Source organism: Lacerta agilis, chromosome 12 (assembly GCF_009819535.1).
Source record: "Lacerta agilis isolate rLacAgi1 chromosome 12, rLacAgi1.pri, whole genome shotgun sequence".
In the NCBI taxonomy this organism is placed as follows: domain Eukaryota; kingdom Metazoa; phylum Chordata; class Lepidosauria; order Squamata; family Lacertidae; genus Lacerta; species Lacerta agilis.
Window position 1 is genome coordinate 21,028,501 of NC_046323.1, and position 20,558 is coordinate 21,049,058.

At 41.1% G+C, this 20,558-nt stretch overlaps 1 protein-coding gene across 2 annotated transcripts in view; it reads left to right on the forward strand.

Moving 5' to 3' along the window:
• Positions 1–20,558, forward strand: part of JAZF1 (JAZF zinc finger 1) — a 135,572-nt gene that overhangs the window by 63,818 nt on the left and 51,196 nt on the right. For both annotated transcript variants that reach the window (XM_033165395.1, XM_033165396.1), the window contains exon 2: positions 10,630–10,702. In XM_033165395.1, the coding sequence (XP_033021286.1) occupies positions 10,630–10,702 (73 nt within the window). The remainder of the gene's footprint in view (positions 1–10,629; positions 10,703–20,558) is intronic.

Here is a 20,558-nt window from a genome sequence, read left to right on the forward strand (position 1 = left end):
TTTAATGCCTAAAGCTTTATCCCTGTGTCTGTTTTTGCTCTATAATGCAAATATATTTCCTAAGTGAACATGTCAACTATCTGTTCACAACCGAAAGTCAGGAAATCTGCATAATAATAATAATAATACTTTTTGCAGCCTAAAACAGGGCACAGGTCTTTTAAAGTTCTCCTTGCTGTATAAATCACTAATGTAAATCAGTCTTTCATAATATAGTAACAGCAAAATTTGGCATGTGTGGGCATCTTCCACGTAGATTCTCTTTTTTATGTTATAAAAAAGGAGACCACAAGATGTCAGTATGGTATCAGCACTAGCTGAATTCAAGGATGTTTGTGGAAAAACAATGAGCTTAAGAACAGTTCTTTATTTATATTAAACTGGCTTTGGGCTGTGCTACAGCGCTTACTCTCTTTTTGCCACTTTCTTTTGTCTCTCTTTCTGCCAGACCCCTCCTCTGCCAGCTGCTTTGTTCTCTCTCTCTCTCTGTACCCCTCACTCCAGGAGAGGGACAGAATGGGTCCTGAGCCCAGAAAGATTAGGTCCTAGGGCTACAAGTTACCTATCCATTTTGTATGGTACAACTGATCCATACGCTAGAGGAATGTCTTAACAAATAATTTCGCAGAGCCTGCCATACCACTTGCTCATTCCCTGTTCCTCCCCTTCCTGCTGTTTTTCAGTCCCCCAATCACTGTCAGCGTGGAGGAGTAAACTTAAAAAGCTCTGTTAAGCTCTTTCTAGCATAGGGGGAAAGGCTACAATAGCGTAATGACTGCTTGCCTCCCCTGGTTTTAAAGGCATTGCGGTGTTGTCTGCATGCACCTCCTTTCAAAAGATGCATGTACAGTGGTCCCCCGACTTACGAAATACTCAACATCTGAATTTTTCGACTTACGAACTAAAAAAGTGGCCGCATGCCAACGAATTTTTTGACATCCAAATGGAAATCTGTTGGCATTTTAGATGCGGTTTATTCGACTTACGAATTTTAGATGTGGTTTCCTCGACTTACGAATTGTTCTTTTTAAAACTGCTTCAATGCATTCCTATGGGGAAATCGCCTTTTCGGCTTACGAACTTTTCGACCTACGAATGTGCTTTCAGAACGGATTAAATTCGTAAGTCGAGGGACCACTGTATTGCACTGATGTCACAGCTCGCCAAGGCCCCACTAACCTTACCAGTTTTCAAGCCACACCCCTGACCTGGTCTACATATACAGAATAGTAAATTAAGTGGACTGATTCCGTGGTGGTATAATGGTGCTCATCATTTCAGACTGCAGGTAGAGAGGGTGGGGATCCCATTTTTTTAAATTCACTTAGGAAAATTGGCACAGCAGGGAACAGACTAGGATAGAACCTCTCTGTCTCTCTGAAACAATATAATTTACTCGCAGTGTTACATGTCTGCAGGATAATTCCAAAATAGATTGAGATGGTGCAGTCTTCTCTTATCATCTCAGACTTTTACCTCCTGCTGAATGTGTATACCAGCCCCTTTTCTTTTCCAGTCAAGATTGAAAGCACACAGGAGCCAGTTTAGCTGTAAGCCTACAGCTTCCCTGGAAATGCAGTCATGATGCTCTGTTCTCATGTGACACAGTACAATCTCCTATGAACAATGGTTGCCTTCATGCTTAGAAAGGGTCTGTGGGGCAACAGCTCTGACTATGTATCTGAAGCTGCACTGTTTGGCTTTACGCCTGATATCAACACTCCAGGATGGACAACTGCTGGGGGAAACCTCTGTGAGCTGGAATATTGCATTATGAGGGTTCTGGCTTACATGGAAAGGTTTTGGCCTTTGTGCTTGTTTCCATTCCTAACATGTGGACGTGGAGGCAGGCTAAGAGTGTGCACAGCCTTCAGGGCAGCACCTTTTACACGTAATGTTCACATGGCTCACACATGTGAACTGAATTACCTGAATTAAATATGTCATGTGCTTGTTTGGACAACACAATGTATGTAGTTCCAGTTCCAGTGCAATCCCATACAATTTTCAAGGAGATAGATGGTAGATAGATAGGTATGTATGTATGTATGTATGTATAATAATTCTTTATCTAATTCTCATGCACGCCCCCCTGTGCCTGTTTTGGAGCAAGTCTAACTTTTACTTCATTTCTTTAAAGACCTGGTGTGCAGTGGCGGGGGAACCCTCTCTGGCTCTCGAAGCAGGACGCTGAGGGGCGGGGTGAACCACCCTGTGGCACCCCGTACGGACTGCGCATGAGCGGCAGCCCATATGGTCGCTGTGCGAGAGGCAGCCCATACAGACACCATGTGAACAGCGCCCATACTGACTCGCACGCGCCCTCGGCCACTCTACAGCTGGGGGAGGCAGCGGGCCATCTTGTCCACACACACCCAAAGTGGTACCCGGGGCGGACCGCCCCCTCTGCCCCCCCTTCATAGGCCCCTGCTGGTGTGTTATAGTTTTTTTAAGAGAGTGAGCTATGAGCTAGGAGACAACAGATGAAATCTCTGCTCAGTCATGCTATTAGCCTTCTTTATAGAGCTGTTAGCATGGGTGACCAAAATCATGCATAAAACCATGCATAAAGTTCCCCGTGTTTTTCTTTTTAATTAATGGAATGTAAATAGTGTGGACTCGCCTTCCTTAGAGGTTTTTAAGCAGAGGTTGGATGGACATCTGTCATGGGTGCTTTAGGTCAGATTCCTGCATTGCAGGGGGTTGGACTAGATGACTCTCGGAGTCCCTTCCAGATCCATAATTCTCAGATTCTTTGATTTTGTTAGTGCTCAAGATGCTTCAGGTGTCTAACAGTAAACAGGAAATGAAAGGACTTACTCTTTTATAAATGCATAGGGGATGATTTTGGCACTCCAGTTAATATGGAATGAATTGTTACTCTTTGTTTCAGAAACATGGAGCAGGTACCTGATCTTGAGTAGACATTAACATGCCAGGAACAACTGATAGGGGTGGCATGTGAGAGCAAACCTTAGAGCAGGCATGTCCAAAGCCTGTTTCGGGGGCCTAATCCGGCTCGCTGGTTTGTTTAATCCGGCTCCTGTGGTAGTTTATTTCCTGGGGCAAAATCCTAAAAAAAAACCTTAACAACTTCTTCAATCCTTAAAAAAAAGCTCAACAACTTTGGGGTAAAATCAAAGGTCAACAACTCTGGTAGGCCCTTTGGTCGGCCCTCACGGCCCTTCACTTCATCAAATCTGGCCCTCTTTGAAAAAAGTATGGACACCACTGTCTTAGAGCTTCTTAAATGAGTCATTTTAAGGCGTTGGCTGTGTACGTCTAAATCACATTTGAAAACACTTTCTCCCACAAAGAATTCTGGGTACATTATATTGAGAATGTACATTGTATATATGGCTAAAAAGAGAGAGAAAGTTGCCTTCAAATTTGAAAGACCAATTTAGTCTATCATATGCTGCCACATGTAAAGCGAAAGCAAACAAACAAGTATCTTACTGTGCTGATAAATGTTTGGGTCAGATCTTCTTCCTGCTCTGCTCTTGTTTGAAAGCAATGTTATTTATACATAAGAGATAGAATATGCATAACTTTCCAGCACTATCTCATTTTTCACTTTAATTGCCTACATGGAGATTCTGAGAGAGCTTCAAAGGTCATCTTTTGTTGCATTGCTTGTATCTGAGGAGCAAGATGGTCATGCAATTAGTTTTCTTATTTGAAATTTTTAAAAAAATCTGATATTGAAAGCCCTTAAACAGTCATAAAATCCATAATATGACTCAATAAGCTTCCTCCAGTTCAGAGCAGTATAAAAATAATTGTTGAACAGGGAATATTGCTTTAATCTTTTGTTTTGCTTGTTTGTTTTCATTATCTAATTTGATGTGTGGTTTTACAAGGGAAATATCCAGGGTTCTTATTGGTAGCACTTTCCTGTTGGTTTGCTTGCATGTTAGTTCTCTGATTAGGAAATACGGGGTTAGTCATATAGTTAAAACATGTAAATAAACAAAGCAGTTTGTGTGCGCAAAAATGTCTTCTTTGTTTTGGTGGTGGATGAAATTAATATTGAACTTATTTGGTTGACGAAATAAGCAATTAAAATAACTATAATCAATATAAAAAATAAAAAATAATTCCTTCCAGTAGCACCTTAGAGACCAACTAAGTTTGTTCTTGGTATGAGCTTTCGTGTGCACATGAAAGCTCATACCAAGAACAAACTTAGTTGGTCTCTAAGGTGCTACTGGAAGGAATTTTTTTTATGTTTTATTTTGTTTCGACTATGGCAGACCAACACGGCTACCTATCTGTAACTATAACCAATATGTTGTTGAGTCACCACTAATACACACACATGCACATATCTGCTCCACTCACAGAATGGGATGTTCTTGGCTCCTGCAAACAGAAGGTGAGGCAGATCCGGATTTATTACATACATTTGCTGATGAGCATTTCCTCTTTACTGGATCTTGTGTGCACTGATGTTGCTGAATCCCCTCCTAGCAAAGCCATTGAGTGCATGCTTTGCCCACATTTTTGTGGTGAAAGTAGCAGGTGAATCAGAGGTGCGCAGCTGTTTGGTAGGGAATGGGGAACACTGAATATGTTGTGGGTTATCCACCCTGCCCCCAAACAGATACATACATATTTTACTTGCATAGACACGTCTGAATCAGGTTTTGCAATCATTTCAGTTTAGGGTGATTAGTGAATAATTTGATTTTAAATTATACTTTCTTACTTTTTTGGCCTCACTACAATCATAGGAATGTTGTGTCCATGTGTACTTCCAGTTTGGGTATTTACTTTCTATGAAGACAAGCCATTTAATCCCAAAAATGTGCTCATCTGGCAGCACTGTTTTCAATATTGTTGCTTTCTACTAGATTTATCCATAAAAGACTGCAACAATCTTTGCAACCAGGTTAAACGACAGATTATCCTACTTGCGGGTCACATGTCGGAAGGCAGCAATCCAGCCACAGGTGTGTGCCAACAAGTGTGCTTGAGCAACCTTTTCCTTTATGTGAATTCCAAAATGAACTGACCTCATTCACACCACCGGGACTAACATGCAGGTCTGAATGTAGCTCCTTTGGATTTTCCACTGCTCCAAATTTTGCAATACAGTTCTCAGCTCAAAAAAGTTGGGCAATGTATTTTAAAATGCATATATTTAGATACAAAAAAATGCCGAGAAGCACACATTTGAAATGTGGATTTTTTTGCGGGTTTCAAAATCAAATGTGCATATTAATGTAGAATGATACAGACTTGTGAGGGGACACATGCAAAAAGTGACATGGACCAGAAATAGACTTATCCATCCAACCCTAGTGTCAGCCACCCCTGCCGTGGTTTCTTATCCCCATTGTGGGACTACAAATGCCTAGAAACAGGTGTGTGCATGCACATTCCTAATTGCACACACCTTGGATGTTAGTCTTCTGCATGCAGGGAGTGTTTAATAAGGGGAAGTGTTTGGAGAGGCAGCCCTCCCCTCATATTGTGAGGTACAGTAGTTCAGTGCCATGTGCTGCTTTTGAATGTGTAGATCAGCTTCCACTGAACCTTCTTTTCCCAGGGCAATATTTAATCTGCTCCCGTTTTTAGTAGCTGTTCCCCAACTTGTTATTATGATTATGATTAGCATTATTATTAGAGGATTTATACATTGTTTACGTGTTTGCTTCTCTGGGCTCCTTTGTGATGGAGAATCAGATAAAAATATAACAACAACAACAACAACAACAACAATAAACAAACAAACAAACAAACAAACAAACAACAGTAGTTTGCCTTTTAGGGCAAGGTCTCTGGAATTTCATTTCATTTGGCTGCACAGCAAAGCCTGAAAACCTGGTGTTTTTGTTTGATTGTTTATGCCATTTATATACCACCTGATTGTACAAATAACCTCAAAGCAATTTACAAAAAGAATGAAATAACAAGATTATTTGTAAAAAACAAACAAACAAACATTTTTAAAAGTATATTAATGTGGTGTTTTTGTCACTTTTCTAAATGTTCAGTGAAGTGCAAGCTTAAAAGTCCAGATAAACAAACAGTTTCAATTCCTCTTGTTTTTAAAAAGTGAAAGGAAACTTTTAAAAAAACAACAACCTGGTGCTATGGGACACTGGCAGACTGATCTCTTGGTTGGTTTACTACATAATCTTTATAGCTGCCTAGTACAAAGCGGTAGGTTCCTGTTCTGTTTGCCATCGAGCATTGAAGCCTTGTTTGAGGGGTGGTGCGAAGGGGAGCACACACGGAATGTAAAGTTCTTAATTGTGCAACAGGAGCCATAAAATAATGAGGCATTAGTACCACACACTAACTCAGGAAGCAAGTGGGTTAAGGTGATGCTTGGTACATGACCAACGACTGATCTGTTCAGAATAAATGACAGCTGTAGCTGTTTTACGTGCACTAGTCTGTGGTAGCTGCATTAAGGCTGTTCCTCCCCCTCTCCCCCACCCCACAAAGGACCAACAGAGTTGAAAAGCAGCTTCACAGCGAAGGATTTTCAAGAAACATTTGTCATCTGCAGATACATTTAAGTCCCTGTGGGCATCCCATGTGAAACTGTTTAGACTACTTTCAGTTAATTTTACTGCCCAGCTAATGCTTAAAGAAAAGTTGAAAGCCTCGACTTGGCATTTTTATATGCCTGTTTTGGTCTATCTTGCTTAAGCTAGCCCGTATCTGTTTGGAGAGCACTTCCAATCGCTGGCCTGCTCCCTCCATGGAGATAACGTATTGCAACGCACAGAAATCAAGATTGGGAACAGAGCTGGCTGAAGAGCATATCTGGAGGAGGATGAAAAATTAGTGAAAGGAATTTCGTGGATAAGGGAGGCTGGGGAGAAAGGGTGATATGTGTGAATGAACAACCACAGGGGAAAGAACACAGGTGGTTATGTGGGCCCGAAGAGGGGAAGCAGGCAGTAATGGGAAGAGGAGGCATGTACTTGGCATTCTGGCCAGCCATCTGCTGGGGAGGCGGTAGAGATGGGCAGGATGTAAGCAAGGCTATCGAAAAAAGAGAAGCCAAGAAAAGCTCTTAAAGTGGCAACTGCTGGTAATTTTTCATGGAGGTCACTTGCCTTTAAATCCCCAAAGCCTTGTTATCTCTGATGAACAGGGCTAAGCAAGGTACCAATAATGTTGAGCTGTGTCTAGGCACTGGTACACTGATTATGTAAGAAGCTGAGTTTGTGCATGTTAAAGGAGCTGTGTTTTCTTTCAGTCAAAATCCAAGCATCCAGACTTCAGAATGGGAAATGCATCGAGCAATTTCAAGGGTTTGATAACGTTTACTAACAAAGTGGTCGTTTCACTCAAGGTTGGTTATCAGCTCCGTTGCTTGAACCTTGGTTGGAAATCTCCCACAAAGGCATGACATTAAGATAGTTGCAGATTCTATACGATCAATAAATGGGGGGGGGGGATTTCCAAAGTAATTCCGAATAATTTTCAGTTTGAGATTTCTGCTGTTATATTTATAACCTGTCCTATTTGCAAGGTCTTTGAGGCAAACTTCCTGTTGTTGTTGGTGGTGGTGGTTTTTAAAAAGAAAAAATACATGCCTGTATGATATTTGAAATATTTTATTGAAATATTACCTGGCACAACAGGTTATAGAGTAAATTTGTGGACAATTATGTGCAAACGTGTACAAAAGACCAGACCATAGACTGATCCTTCCATTGGCTGGCATGCTTACTTCCAAATAGTTCCATTGATGAAATAGCGCTGGCTTACTATTTAAGCCACCAGATTCTAATGACAAACTGGTAACAAACCAGAGCCTCTCTGACCCATTGCCTGTCAAAAGAAGGCAATATAGGACTAATGGTCAGACTTGGTATTGTATAGCATCATACACTCAAATATTCAATTCTGCTTTGCCTTAATGTAGCAAAATGAGATTAGCACACTGGTTTTGTTTTTATTGCAATATTTCCTCGTTCAGACTGGAAAATCAATTTTGGAGGGAATTAATTTTCTTCTTTGTTTCTCCTTTTCAAATAGAAATATGCCAGTGGCGTGTATTTTAGTGTCTGTGCACGCACACACAATTTTCGCTTTGAATTTCTGATTGATAGCTTCAGAAAATAATCTGTAGAGACAGGACAGAGCATTGGCAGGAAATAGGTAATTGATCTCAATAGAAAATTGAGTGCATGGGGTATGTGGTTTTGTTTTGTTTTGTTTTTGTTTTAAAATGAACATATAAAATGCCTCAACAAACTGAAAAAGCATTGCTAATTAAAGGGGCTTCCCCTCCTAATATTTTAAGGTAGGGCAGAATTATCTTTGCAGCAGCCCAGTTGGAAGGATCTGTCCTAGTTGTTGTGTTTGAAACAGAATGTGCTCCTGCAGCTAAAGCAGAATGCTACTCTTTGCTAGTAAGGCAGATGTGCAGCCCTGCCCCTTTTGGCAATGAAAACCCTGAACGCTCCTTAACTGCAGTCAGATTACACAAGCCTTTATTCGTGTTTTGGTAGTGTTTCACTATTCTTCAGAACTTTGTCGTCCTCCACCTTTAACGTATGTTCACAACATTCCACATACATTTCCCATACACGCTTTCAAGCAAGGTAGCAGCAGTGATAGTGTGAGTGGAGAAATCTGCCATTGACCTAATACTAGGATGCTTCCAGAGCGGTAGTCTTGTAATCTGGTGAACCGGGTTCACGTCTCCGCTCCTCCACATGCAGCTGCTGGGTGACCTTGGGCTAGTCATACTTCTCTGAAGTCTCTCAGCCCCACTCACCTCACAGAGTGTTTGTTGTGGGGGAGGAAGGGAAAGGAGAATGTTAGCCGCTTTGAGACTCCTTTGGGTAGTGATAAAGCGGGATATCAAATCCAAACTCCTCCTCCTCCTCATGGAGGTTCTCTTGGCACCTTCATTACATGTCTTTTAGGTGCCTGGCAAAAACTTTCTCTATAACCAGGCTTTTGGCTGATTGCCTTATTAATGTGTTTGTAGAAAGGGAGTTATTGGTTTTGGGGGCAGGCGTTATGCATTTACTATATTCTGTATTTTTATGTTGTAAACCTCCCTGTGATCTTCAGATAGGGTTACCATATGTCTGGAATTTTCCGGACACAGCCGGAATATGACAGTCGAAAACAGTGTCTGGACACAAATTGCTGCAATGTCCGGGAAAATCCGGACGTATGGCAACCTAGCTCAACAAATTTGCCAAAAAACTTTTGTGTCTGGATTTACTTTTTGAAATATGGCAACCGTACTTCAGAGGAAGGGCAGTTGTTGTTGTTGTTGTTGTTCAGTCGTTCAGTCGTGTCCGACTCTTTGTGACCCCATGGACCAGAGCACGCCAGGCATGCCTATCCTTCACTGCCTCTCGCAGTCTGGCCAAACCCATGCCAGTAGCCTCGAGAACACTGTCCAACCATCTCATGGGCAGTATACAAATTTAATTAATAACAATAACAATATAGTGGTACCTCAGGTTAAGAACTTAATTCGTTCCAGAGGTCTGTTCTGAACCTGAAACTGTTCTTAACCTGAGGTACCACTTTAGCTAATGGGGCCTCCCGCTGCCGCCACACCACTGGTGCGTGATTTCATCCTGAGGTAAAGTTCTTAACCTGAGGTACTATTTCTGGGTTAGCAGAGTTTGTAACCAGAAGCGTCTGTAACCTGAAGCGTTTGTAACCCGAGGTACCACTGTAATCCTGGACAAGTGGGGTGTGACTGGGGTCTGTCCTGGGCCTGGTATTATTCAGCATCTTTTGGCTTGTATTAAAACATAGAGGGGGTTTCATCAAATTTGCAGATATCAAACTGGGAGGGGTACCTAATACTTCAGAAGATGAAATCCGGTTTCAAGATGACTTTAACAGATTGGAGAACTAGGCCAAAATGGTTATTCTGCTTTTATCCCCACAAAACTTTATTAAAAAATAAATAAATAAGTGGTCAAAGTGTAACATTTGTTCATAATATTGTTAAACAATTTCCCCCACTTTTAAAATTTAGGTAAAAGATTGTGCCTAGTTAAAAATGTTGGGTACGAATTTATGACACACCAGGGGGATTCTGCATTCTTAGAACAGAATTTTATTATAACGTGTTTTAAGAGCCAGCTGTACACTAGGTTACAATAAAGAGTATTTCAGGAGCAATTCCACCATTGGTGGCCTACCCATTTGCTTCACATGCATTACACAATTAATTCACAACACTTTATAGTGCCCATAATCTTGCACAACATTCAGATGGCCAAAAAACATTACATACTAAATGGCATTCTTTCATGTCATCCATGGAAGGCAGTTCTCAACAGATGCGATTGCACCTAAATAAAGAGCCAGTTTGTTTCCTTAACTCTTGTTTTAAGTTTATTTACTTGGGTATGTGTACATTATCAGATGGCTATTTTCTCTGTTTCTGTGTCATGTCCTATTTGTTTTCCATTTTTGTGATTTAATCAAATTATGACATGAACTAATAAAAATCATTTTTTAAAAAAATTGTATTCCAGTATGTCTGTTATTTCAGAATGAAAAAAATAATCTGTCCTGTATGTGATTTCAAAAACAGGGCATCAGATGCCTTTTTTATTCATATGATTTGAATCCTAATTAAATCAAACCCTCTTAATTGTATATATTTTGTTACAGATACAGACCCACGTGTATTGGAGAAGCAAGAACTACAACAGCCAACTTATGTTGCTCTCAGTTACATTAATAGGTAAGCTGCTCACTGTTTTCTACAGCATCTAATCAATTAAAAGCTATGGATCTGTTGCAGTGAATTTCTAATGCAATCACAAGGGAATGCAGACAATATTGCACACTTCTGGAAACATTCACTATTATAGAGTTAAACTAGTGGATATTAACAGTGATCTTTAGGCATTCCCTGCTCATTTCTGGAATGGCTATTTGATGGACGTAGTTTCCACTTTGAGAACTGTTGATGTTACTTCTACTAAATAAGTTTAGAAATATTTTCAGGAACATTTGTACCCATTGCAGATATTTTGGTGAGCTTGAGATGAACTGCAAAAATACTACTAATGGTTTTACAGCTGCTCAACTTCTCAAAGTGTTATACTTGAAGCTTGTCCAAACTTTGAAGTAAATATGGTGGTAACGTTTGTTTTTATATCACTTTTAAGCAGAAGATACATTAAAAGAACCAATCTGTTTCCAACCACCACCATCCAAGAGATTCCCGAAACAGTTGCATCATAGGAACAAAGAGCCCCTCTGAATCAGACCGAGTGTCAATTTAGTCGAGAATCTTGCTTTGCAACTGTGGATAGTCAGGTGCCACCAGGCAAACAAAGCATGAAGCAAGAGTGGCTAACTAAGCAATGGCTCTGCTGATGTGGCTGGATTTCAGCTCCCATCAGTACCAGCCAGTATAGTTTGTATCCAGTGACTCATTCCTGTCCAGCACAAGATGCTTTCTGAGTAGTGCCATCCATCTTTGGGAATGTGATTGCATGCAGGACCGGTGCTAGGGCTTCTTGCGCCCTAGGCAAACCACCTTCTGCCCCCCCCCCCGCCAAAGCCTGCTTTAGCGGGAGCCAGGGGGTGGAGAGGCAAGTAGCAGTTTCTCCGCCCATGCCCCTGAGATTAAGAGTCTCATGCTCTACTGACTGATCTGTCCTTCATGAACTGGGATACCTTAAAAAAAATACATTGCATAAGAAAAATGAATTTAAATGTAAAGGGCTTTGCCCAGCAGCTTGTGCAACTTCTGGCAGTTACATGGGCAGTATAGAAACTTAAAATAAATAACAGAAGCATGAGAATGGCCAAAGAACATATTCATTGTGTGAATGCTTTTGCAAGCATTTGTGACACAATTGTTTTTCTTCCACTTATTTTATTTATTTATTTTCTTACACATATATCCCACCTTTCTTCTGTCATGGAACCCAAGGCAGTGTTCAGGTGATTCCCAGGCAGCCACCCAGTCAGGCACTGGCCAGGCCCAGAACTGCTTAGCTTCCAGCCATACACCAGGGTTAGTTATGCTTCCTTTAGGACTGCATTCCTGTTAATGGTTGAGACCAGTGGCATAGCATGGGTTGCCAGTGCCCAGGGCGTGCAGAGGGTGGGAGGGGGTGGGTGGGAGGAAAACAGACAGCATATGCATGTGCATTCAACTGCCAAACAGCGTCTGCCTCACCCAGGAGATCCAGTCACAGGGATAAGGAAAGAAGAGTTGTTTCATTGTGTGAATAGGTCACTTCCTGGTTCTCATGGAGAAGTCCTTTTCAGTGGAACCCAGCAAAAGAAGCGCACAGCTCTATTGAGGCAGCCCTAGGCATTGAAATTTTGTGCCCCTGACAACTTTGCACCCAGGGCAACCACCCCTGCAACTTTTGAAATAAAAATAATAATAATCAGTGAAGCCTTCTCCCTGACATGCTATTTTCTTGTGTGCTTTAGAAACAGGTGGGCTGGGAAGTATTCAGGTATGAATCCTCCTCTCTCACAACCTGAAGCCGTGCAATTCAGAACATGCATTGCTGCTTGATTTCTTCTGAAGGGCCCTAATGATGCAATCATATATACACTTTACCTTGGAGCAAGTCACATTCAGTTTCAGTGAGACTTCCTTCTGGCTAAACATGCGTACGATTGCATTCTAAATTAGGTTTCCTGTCATATATGTCTATATTGACAAGAGTACTTTGTAATTGGGAATTCCAGGTTTTAAATGTTTGGTTCATTGCATATTGTTAGTAGTTTTCATCTTGCCATCTTTCCTGCTATAAAATCCCAATATGTTCCCACTTTTCTCAAAGAAAGAATGGTATCTTGTGTTCTCTTTACGTAATGCATTGTTATTGTTTACAGTTCAGGGCAGGGCTTCCAGTAGCTGCTGGATTGAATATTTGTGACAAAGTACAGAAACAGCTGGTTCAAAGTAACACGTCACTTGGCAGATAATATTATTTTTTTGTCTGATCTTATTTTTTTATATGTTGGCAGTGACCAACTGGAATCATGTGTTTTCATTCTTGTAGTCATATATTTACACCCTTCCCTCAGACTTGGTTTAGAGAAAGAACAAGACAAACCTCAGATGGTAATTCAAACAATGTGCACAGAAATGAATTTATTTATGAACGAGGGAATGAATGGCTTATGGCTGTTTTTTGTAAAAGGAATAATACTGTTGGGATATTTTATTTTTTTTGAAGGGGAGGCAAGTTACAAGAACCAGATAATTCATTCAAAATGTTAATACGTTCGACTTGATAAGATGCAAATATTAATTTTTACCTCTATAAAATGAAAAGCTGTGAATATACTTTTAAGATGGAAAGCATACCAAAGTGTTCTAAACCTTAGATTTAGTTCTTTCTCTGAGATGGCAAACTGCGTCTGAGCATTATGACCTGAGATTGCAGGTGATGGTTTGCATTATAGCATACTCATCCATTTAAAAATATTTAAAAATCCATGAACATAGAAAGCTAGCATGTCAAGGAGAAGACTAGGCTAGAACTGACAACTAAGTTTCTATGGGGTGGTGATGGTAGGGAGTCCCTGCATGAACTCAGAAGTGGGAGAGCTGAAACACAGGCTTACCATCTCAATGAGAACTAGTCTTAACAAGTGTGACCTACAACAAAACGTAGCGTGGGGTGCTCCTGTTCATGGAGCCAGCCAGCCATGCCCCCTTTTAGCTCCGCCCACAACAGTCAGTCAGCATTGTGTGGCAACTGATTATGCTCAGTCCTCATTGGTCTATTTTTGGGCGTTTGTCCCCTTAGTTCCTGCCCAAATGGTGGTGTTTCGCTTCTGTAGTACTTCTTGCAAACTTAAGGTTCCCTAAGCCTACTGATACCTCCTTTTCGTGCAGGTATAGTGCTGTTTTGGCTGCATAAGGATCCATACTTGAGAAATGAGTTTGTCATTGGTTTATGCCTGTACAACATTGATCCATAATTTCTCCTTGAGAAAGTACAGTGTCATTCTGAGGACTGATCATTTTGCATGTGACATTAAAAACAACAACACTTTTTAGTCTTTTGTGTGATACTCGTTCAATACGTAAACGTTGTCTAATGTGTAAACATGTGTTTAATATGTGGTCCTGAGGTATAAAGCCGCATAACGCAGCAACCTTGCTTAAAACTAAGCAGGTCTGGATCTAGTCAGTCATCTGCGTCGTATTTTCACATTATAAGCCTACTGAAGCCTTATTTGGACTGCAATCCTAAATAGACGGAGGGTTTAAAGGCAGTTCCTCTCCCATATCCAGCACCCTCACAGGCTTGAGCCAGAAAAGTGGAAATAAGGGCAGACGAACACTTTTGCATTCCTACACCCATTTCCTAGTTTTAAACCCCACCCCCCATTTTTGTATGTTTTCCCATGCAATGTGATATAATGGGAGAGATTTATACACACTCCTGAGAGTGATTAAATTTCTCCCTGCTTTAGGGGCACTTCAAAGCACTAGAACGGTGTTCAATTCTTGGAACCAAACTGCTCCCTGGACTTTCCCCATTCTGCCCCCTCCCCTAAATCCTTCTTTTTGGCCCACCAGTATTGACACTAACATTGATATCTAACATTGGCTGGTCCAGCACATCAGTGGCTTTAGCAGCAGCAGAAAATGGGTGTACAATATAGGGTCTTCCTCTCAGAGATTGGATATCAGATAGAGATATCCCATCTGTCCCATGTCCCCTGGGGGTGCCCTCCTAGTGGCCATAGGATTGCACTCTTACATGAGTAAATGACATTAAGGAATGCTCGCTTTAACTAACATCTGTATATACACATAGCCCTGAATTTCAGTAGATACAAAAGTGTAAAATGCCTTTTCAAATGCTGCTTTTTTTATTCCCCCATCAATAACAGAAAACTTTGCAGTGGAAACGACTTCCAGTTTCATGTCTGGGCTTTTGCAAACTCAGCTGTTTTAGATAACCAGGGTAAGGTTTAAATAACCAAAGGCCTGTTGCCTATACCGAACATGTACATTGTTAGACGTCCGCCCAATTCTGTTTAAAATGTAAACTTATGATTAAAAGCTCTGCAGTATGAATGGAACTGATTGTCTTTGGCACACAGGTAATAAAATGTTTGGATTTGTTGGTTCCATGAACTTGCTGTGTATCAGGGGAAAGGGTATTTATAGTCCTGAGCATATGGTACATATAAATGGGACTAAAATTAGGCCGTATAAACTTCAAAAATAATAATCTGAGTAAATATCAGAGTGCATTTGTGGCCTTTCTTCATTTTTCATGTATTGCACTCCTTCATTTTTACCAGTGTAGAAGTGGTGTTAGTGGACCCCTTAAATCGTTATCCATTCTCCGTGTGTGTGTGTTTACAATTTTTGTGGGATTTGTGGGTTTAAAGTCTCATTGACTGTGATACTGTAGTCCAGATGGTTTTGGCTTTCTACAATTTACTTCTTGAATGTGTGGTCTTCTAGTTGGGAAAGCCCTGGTGTGGTACGTAGGGTGAAAGTTGCGTTGCCAACAAATCTTTGTTACACTTTGGGTGGCAAATGTGAGTATTCATGATGCTTTGCTAATGTTTCACATTACTGACAAAGCAGAGAGGATCTACACACTTGGTGTAGGTCCTGAGCAGCAATAATGATTACCAAATGATGTTAAATGTTAAGGAAATGTGATATTTACTCTTTAAAAAGTCAAGTCTTCATATTACAAAACCCACCACTCCAGAAACATAATGCATATTCATACTTGATACCAATAGCTCCAGCCAAAATGAAGGAAATCCTCAGTTACTGGTAGTTCATTCTGTCTTGGAAGGTGTTGTAGACCCCTCCGCTGTTTGTGTTGTGGCAAATGGACAGCAGGCTTCTGGAAGATATAAAGTTATGACAGGAGACGAGAGGCCATCTTATGTTGACATCTGACATAGTTTGGAGGAGATAAGAAGAGATCGTGGTTGCTTATACTTATAGATTATGCTACCAGTACAAGCTGCACAGTCTCGGAATATTATTCACCAAACTGATGGGTTGATGCTCAGTTTCTATCAAACAGGTTTAAAGCACAACATGGGTTTACAGGAAGGGTTACAGTGGTCTCTCCCCCCCCCCACTCCCCTAATGTTTGGATACTAATGGAAATGTAAAACTCATTTGGGTTCCTCCTGCTGACTCCCACTCTTTGCACATTCAAAGGTTCCGTTTGAAAAGACCCTGTGCACACACAGATGTGTGTTCTGATACCCTTGAACATATACATGTACACGTGTTCACTTTGGGGCTCCTTGCAAATGAATTCAGGGAGAAAAGCAGCAGCTTTACGGCAGAACAAAGGCTTTACATGCAAAAGATTTATTGTTCGGCCTCCTTATCTCAAGGTATAGCTGGGAAAGACCCCTGTCTGAAACTCTGGACAGCTCGGGCAGTCATTGGGTCTGACTCAGTATTGTGATAGAAATTCAGAGGTGTTCTCTGGCTTCCTATAAGAATAGACACAGCTTTTTATATACCCGTATTTTTCGCTCCATAGGGTGCACCGGACCATAGGGCGCACCTCGTTTTTGGAGGAGGAAACAAGAAAAAAAAAAATTCCTGGTTTTTCTCCTCTAAAAGCCCTTTTTTTTAAGGATCAGCTAAAAGTTTTGTAGCATTTTTTGCAAAGGGAAAAACCCTGGGGTTTTTTTTAGGATCAGCTAAAAGTTTTGCAGCTTTTTTGCAAAGGGAGAAAAGCAAAGCTCCTTTTGCAAAGGGGGAAAAGCAAAGAGGAAAAGCCCCATTTTTATGGGGTTCAACTCACATTTCTGCAGCTTCTGAAGGAAAGGGAGCCATTTCTACAGTTTCCAGACAGATAATCTAATCAGCCAGTCACATGTTGCTGGGGAAACAAACAACCTCCCCCTGCAGCACATTCAACAATGGAGGGCGGGGCTGAAAGCGAGTCGGGACTCTTATCTCTCTCCCGGTCTCTTGCCGATCAACTGCTGAGCGGGGTCCTTTCAACACCCCTTTTTCTCTTTGTAAAAGAAAAGGCACTATCTGCTTTTGGCCCCTGGGCAATTCGGCTCCAGGGACCACCATTCGCTCCATAAGACGCACAGATATTTCACCTTAATTTTCAGGAGGAAAAAAGTGCGTCTTATGGAGCGAAAAATACGATATATAAAATTATTATATATATTTTTAGGTGTGTGTTTTTAAAAAAAACTACAGTTGAGGCCCACAGCTGTTGCTGAATGGAAAATAATATAGTACAACTGACTTTCGGGGTTGCTGTGTTGTGCGACAAGCACACAGAGTGCAATGAGATTGAGTGGTTTTTTTGGAGGGGGGAGGCTCGGTTAATTTCATCGTACACAGGTTGTACATTGACAATAAAGGAATTATTATTATTATCTAACTACAGTCTCCCATAAATTGTCAAGCAAGCTTTATGCTTGTAGTGGAGAAAATACAGACCTCTAGACTGGGGTCACTGTACAATGGCTGCAGTCTGTTGCACATTTCCCCATGCTTAACCCTCAGTGGGGTTTGTGAAAACAACTGTGCGCTGTATTTGCAATTAGTCTATGTGAGGGGAAATCCGATTGTTTGTTTGAACAATACAGTCAGAAATTACTAGTGCTGCAATGTTCCTGAAAGTCTCATTAATGACAATTTGGACAGAGTTACATAAGCATTGACAGTATTGGTTGATTACTCTCCAAATCTATTTGACTTTGAATATATGGCTATGGGTATTACTTGCAATTAATTGCTTAGGATAAAGGCAACTATGCACACCATGACTAAAGAAGAGCCATGCTATGTAATTCTCAATTCCAAAATCTTTTCCGTTTGTGTCTCAAGCGGTTGGAATTCATCGCTCTTACTGTGTTACAAGTCTGCTGGGACTTTTAAAACTGCTTATTCAGATTTTACTGTTTTGGACCTACAAGAGCTTGTTGCGTTAACTTGTAGCTTGGAAAGAAATGAAAGAATTTTACAGTATTTTTAAAATAACTGCCTAGTAAATTATTGCAATAAAAGATCAAATTTTCTCAGTATCATCTTTTCAAAGCAGAGGGTGGCATCCAGCTAAGTTTTACTCAGAGAAGACCCATTTAAATGATTGGAGATGACTGAGTTAGGTGCATTAATTTCGGTGTGTCTACTTTAAGTAAAACTTGGTTGAATACCACCCAAGTTCATCAGTTTGGTATGCAGGAGGACATGAAAATCAGGTTTCAGTTGAGCTTAAATGGAAGAATAGCTATATGTGCTTGTTTCTGTTTTTTTAAAAAAACATAGATCTGTTCCCAACAAATCTGAGGGTCAGCAAATAACCCCAAATTCCCTAAAACACTGTCATTATTCTTTTGCTTAACTGGCTAGCAGTGGAGATGCGAGTTACAGCAAAAAGAGTGGGTGGGGTAATATATATGAGGGGAAATGATGTGTCCCCCTCCCTTTTATTTCCACTTCCCTGGTGTTTGATGTGGTTTTCTGAAGTACCACTATAGTGGCAGAATAACCCCTGGGGAGATTACACATCCACCACACTGGGGCAGCCTTCCTCCTTTGTGTTCCCACCCCTGTTAGCCAGTAAATGAATGCTATTTTAGAGTTGGGGGCCGTTGAAGAGAGTTTGTTGGGATGGAACAACAGGTGTATGTATGTGAAGGAGTTCTTCTCCGGCTCAGATTATGAATCTGAGAATTTGTAAAGCTTGCCTCTCTTTTGAGGGTTTTTTTTTCCAAGCCCAGTTTGGGAGAAGTTTGCTGGCATCCATAATGAATATATGGAGCTGCCAACTCTTCTGCCAATGCAGAACTCCTGTACATAAACAGACAGGAATACAAGCAGCTTTCCCAATAGCTGCGTTTTGGGTATGTCTTTGTCGGTTTCATTGCTATTTTTATTCCCTGAGAGAACATAAGAAGAGTCCAACTGCGTTGTCTGCATTTAGTGTAAGGTTAATAAGACAGTATTCACATTTCCCATATAAGGAGCTGAATGTATAGTGTGTGGTTATTTTTACCTTCAATACTGAAGGTTGTTTTGCTGGTTTTTACTTTGTTTATATTGTGGTTTTAGGTAGTAACTTATAAACTGTATTTTGTAAATTGCTCTAGGACCCTGGTTGGATAAAGGATGGTTTAAAAGCTGGATGTCAGGGACTGGACTGAGGGGGACTGGACTGAGGAGGAATGGTGGAGACCGCCCCCCCTCCTCTTGAACCTTCAAGAAAAGAGGAAGGCAGTATTGATTTACAGCAGTGGTTTGAGGAGGGTCCCAGCTCAGAGACAGGTGAGCAGAAGAGTTGGGAGGTGTTGGGAGAAGAGAAGGGGGAGACAGAGACAGAGCAGCCAGCTGACACGTTATCACTGGAAAGCATTCCCTACCCCCCCCTTCTCCCAGAACCTGGCGTGTTTTGAAAGTGGAAGAGCAAAGGACTTAGAGACAATTAGCTCCTGGCAGCCACCGTAAGGGGAAGTGTTGTTGCTAGGAAGGGAGGTGGGAGGAGCTCAGTTGGAGCAACGCCATTATTGGTTCGGCTGCCCCTACACCTCTCTCTGTGAATCTTGAATAAATACATTGGTAAGAACGTCTTGTTTCTCCCATTTCTGGCATCCAGCCATGAGGGAGAGGAATTGGATTCCTTGAAGTCTGACACTGAATGAATGAATGAATGAATGAATGAATCTCTGTTTCATAACTGGTAGAGCAGAGCACTGTACCCTGAATTTGATCGTGCAAGGCCAGGGGCCAGGGGTGGGTCATGAATGTCTGACCAGCAGTACCAATAACTGGAGTAGAGTGCCTGGTGCTTACCCACAAAAGTGGCTTGTACTTTTCTTTGTCTTCAATAGTCTCCCCCACCCCACCCCCGGTATCTACACAGGTCATTACATCACTTTGAGATGTGTGTAGAGCTTGTGTCGATTAGGAACACAGGCTATCTAGAAGGTAAATGATGCAGTGGAAAGATGGATGATGAAAAATAAGTTGAGCTTGAATCCTGGCAAGATGGAGTAATTCACATGTATGAGAACTTGGTCAATTACCTACCCTGGATGGGATTGCACTGTCCAACATTTTTTCACCCAAATCCGGGGACACACGGACACACACACCACACTTTTTGGGTTTGGTCAGTCAACAAGCTACAAATATATGATATAAAGCCCTTAACAACTTGGGACCAGGTTACCTGCCAGGTTGTCTCACCTCGTATATGCCCACTTGACCGCTTCAGTCTGTGGAACATGCAAATAATTTACTTGAAAGAGAGAGAATGGATGTTCATGGGGAAATGATAAGGTTTAAGTGCAACCTGAATGCAAAATTAGGCCATGTTAAACTTGTGAAACATTTGAATTCAGTATTTGCCACACTAATGTGACATACTACTGGCACAAAGATCAGGCCATTACATTAGGCTCATTTATTTTAAAAGAAGAAATAACACCATCCTGAAATGTCAGCTTTCCAGACTTACCTAGAGTTTGAAACCCTTCTCACCTTTATTTTATGGAGCTGTCATATTTGAGCCAAATATCTCTGTCTGTTACTGGTAGTCTCATGGTGAAAAGTGTGCTATATATCTGAAAGAGAGACGGCA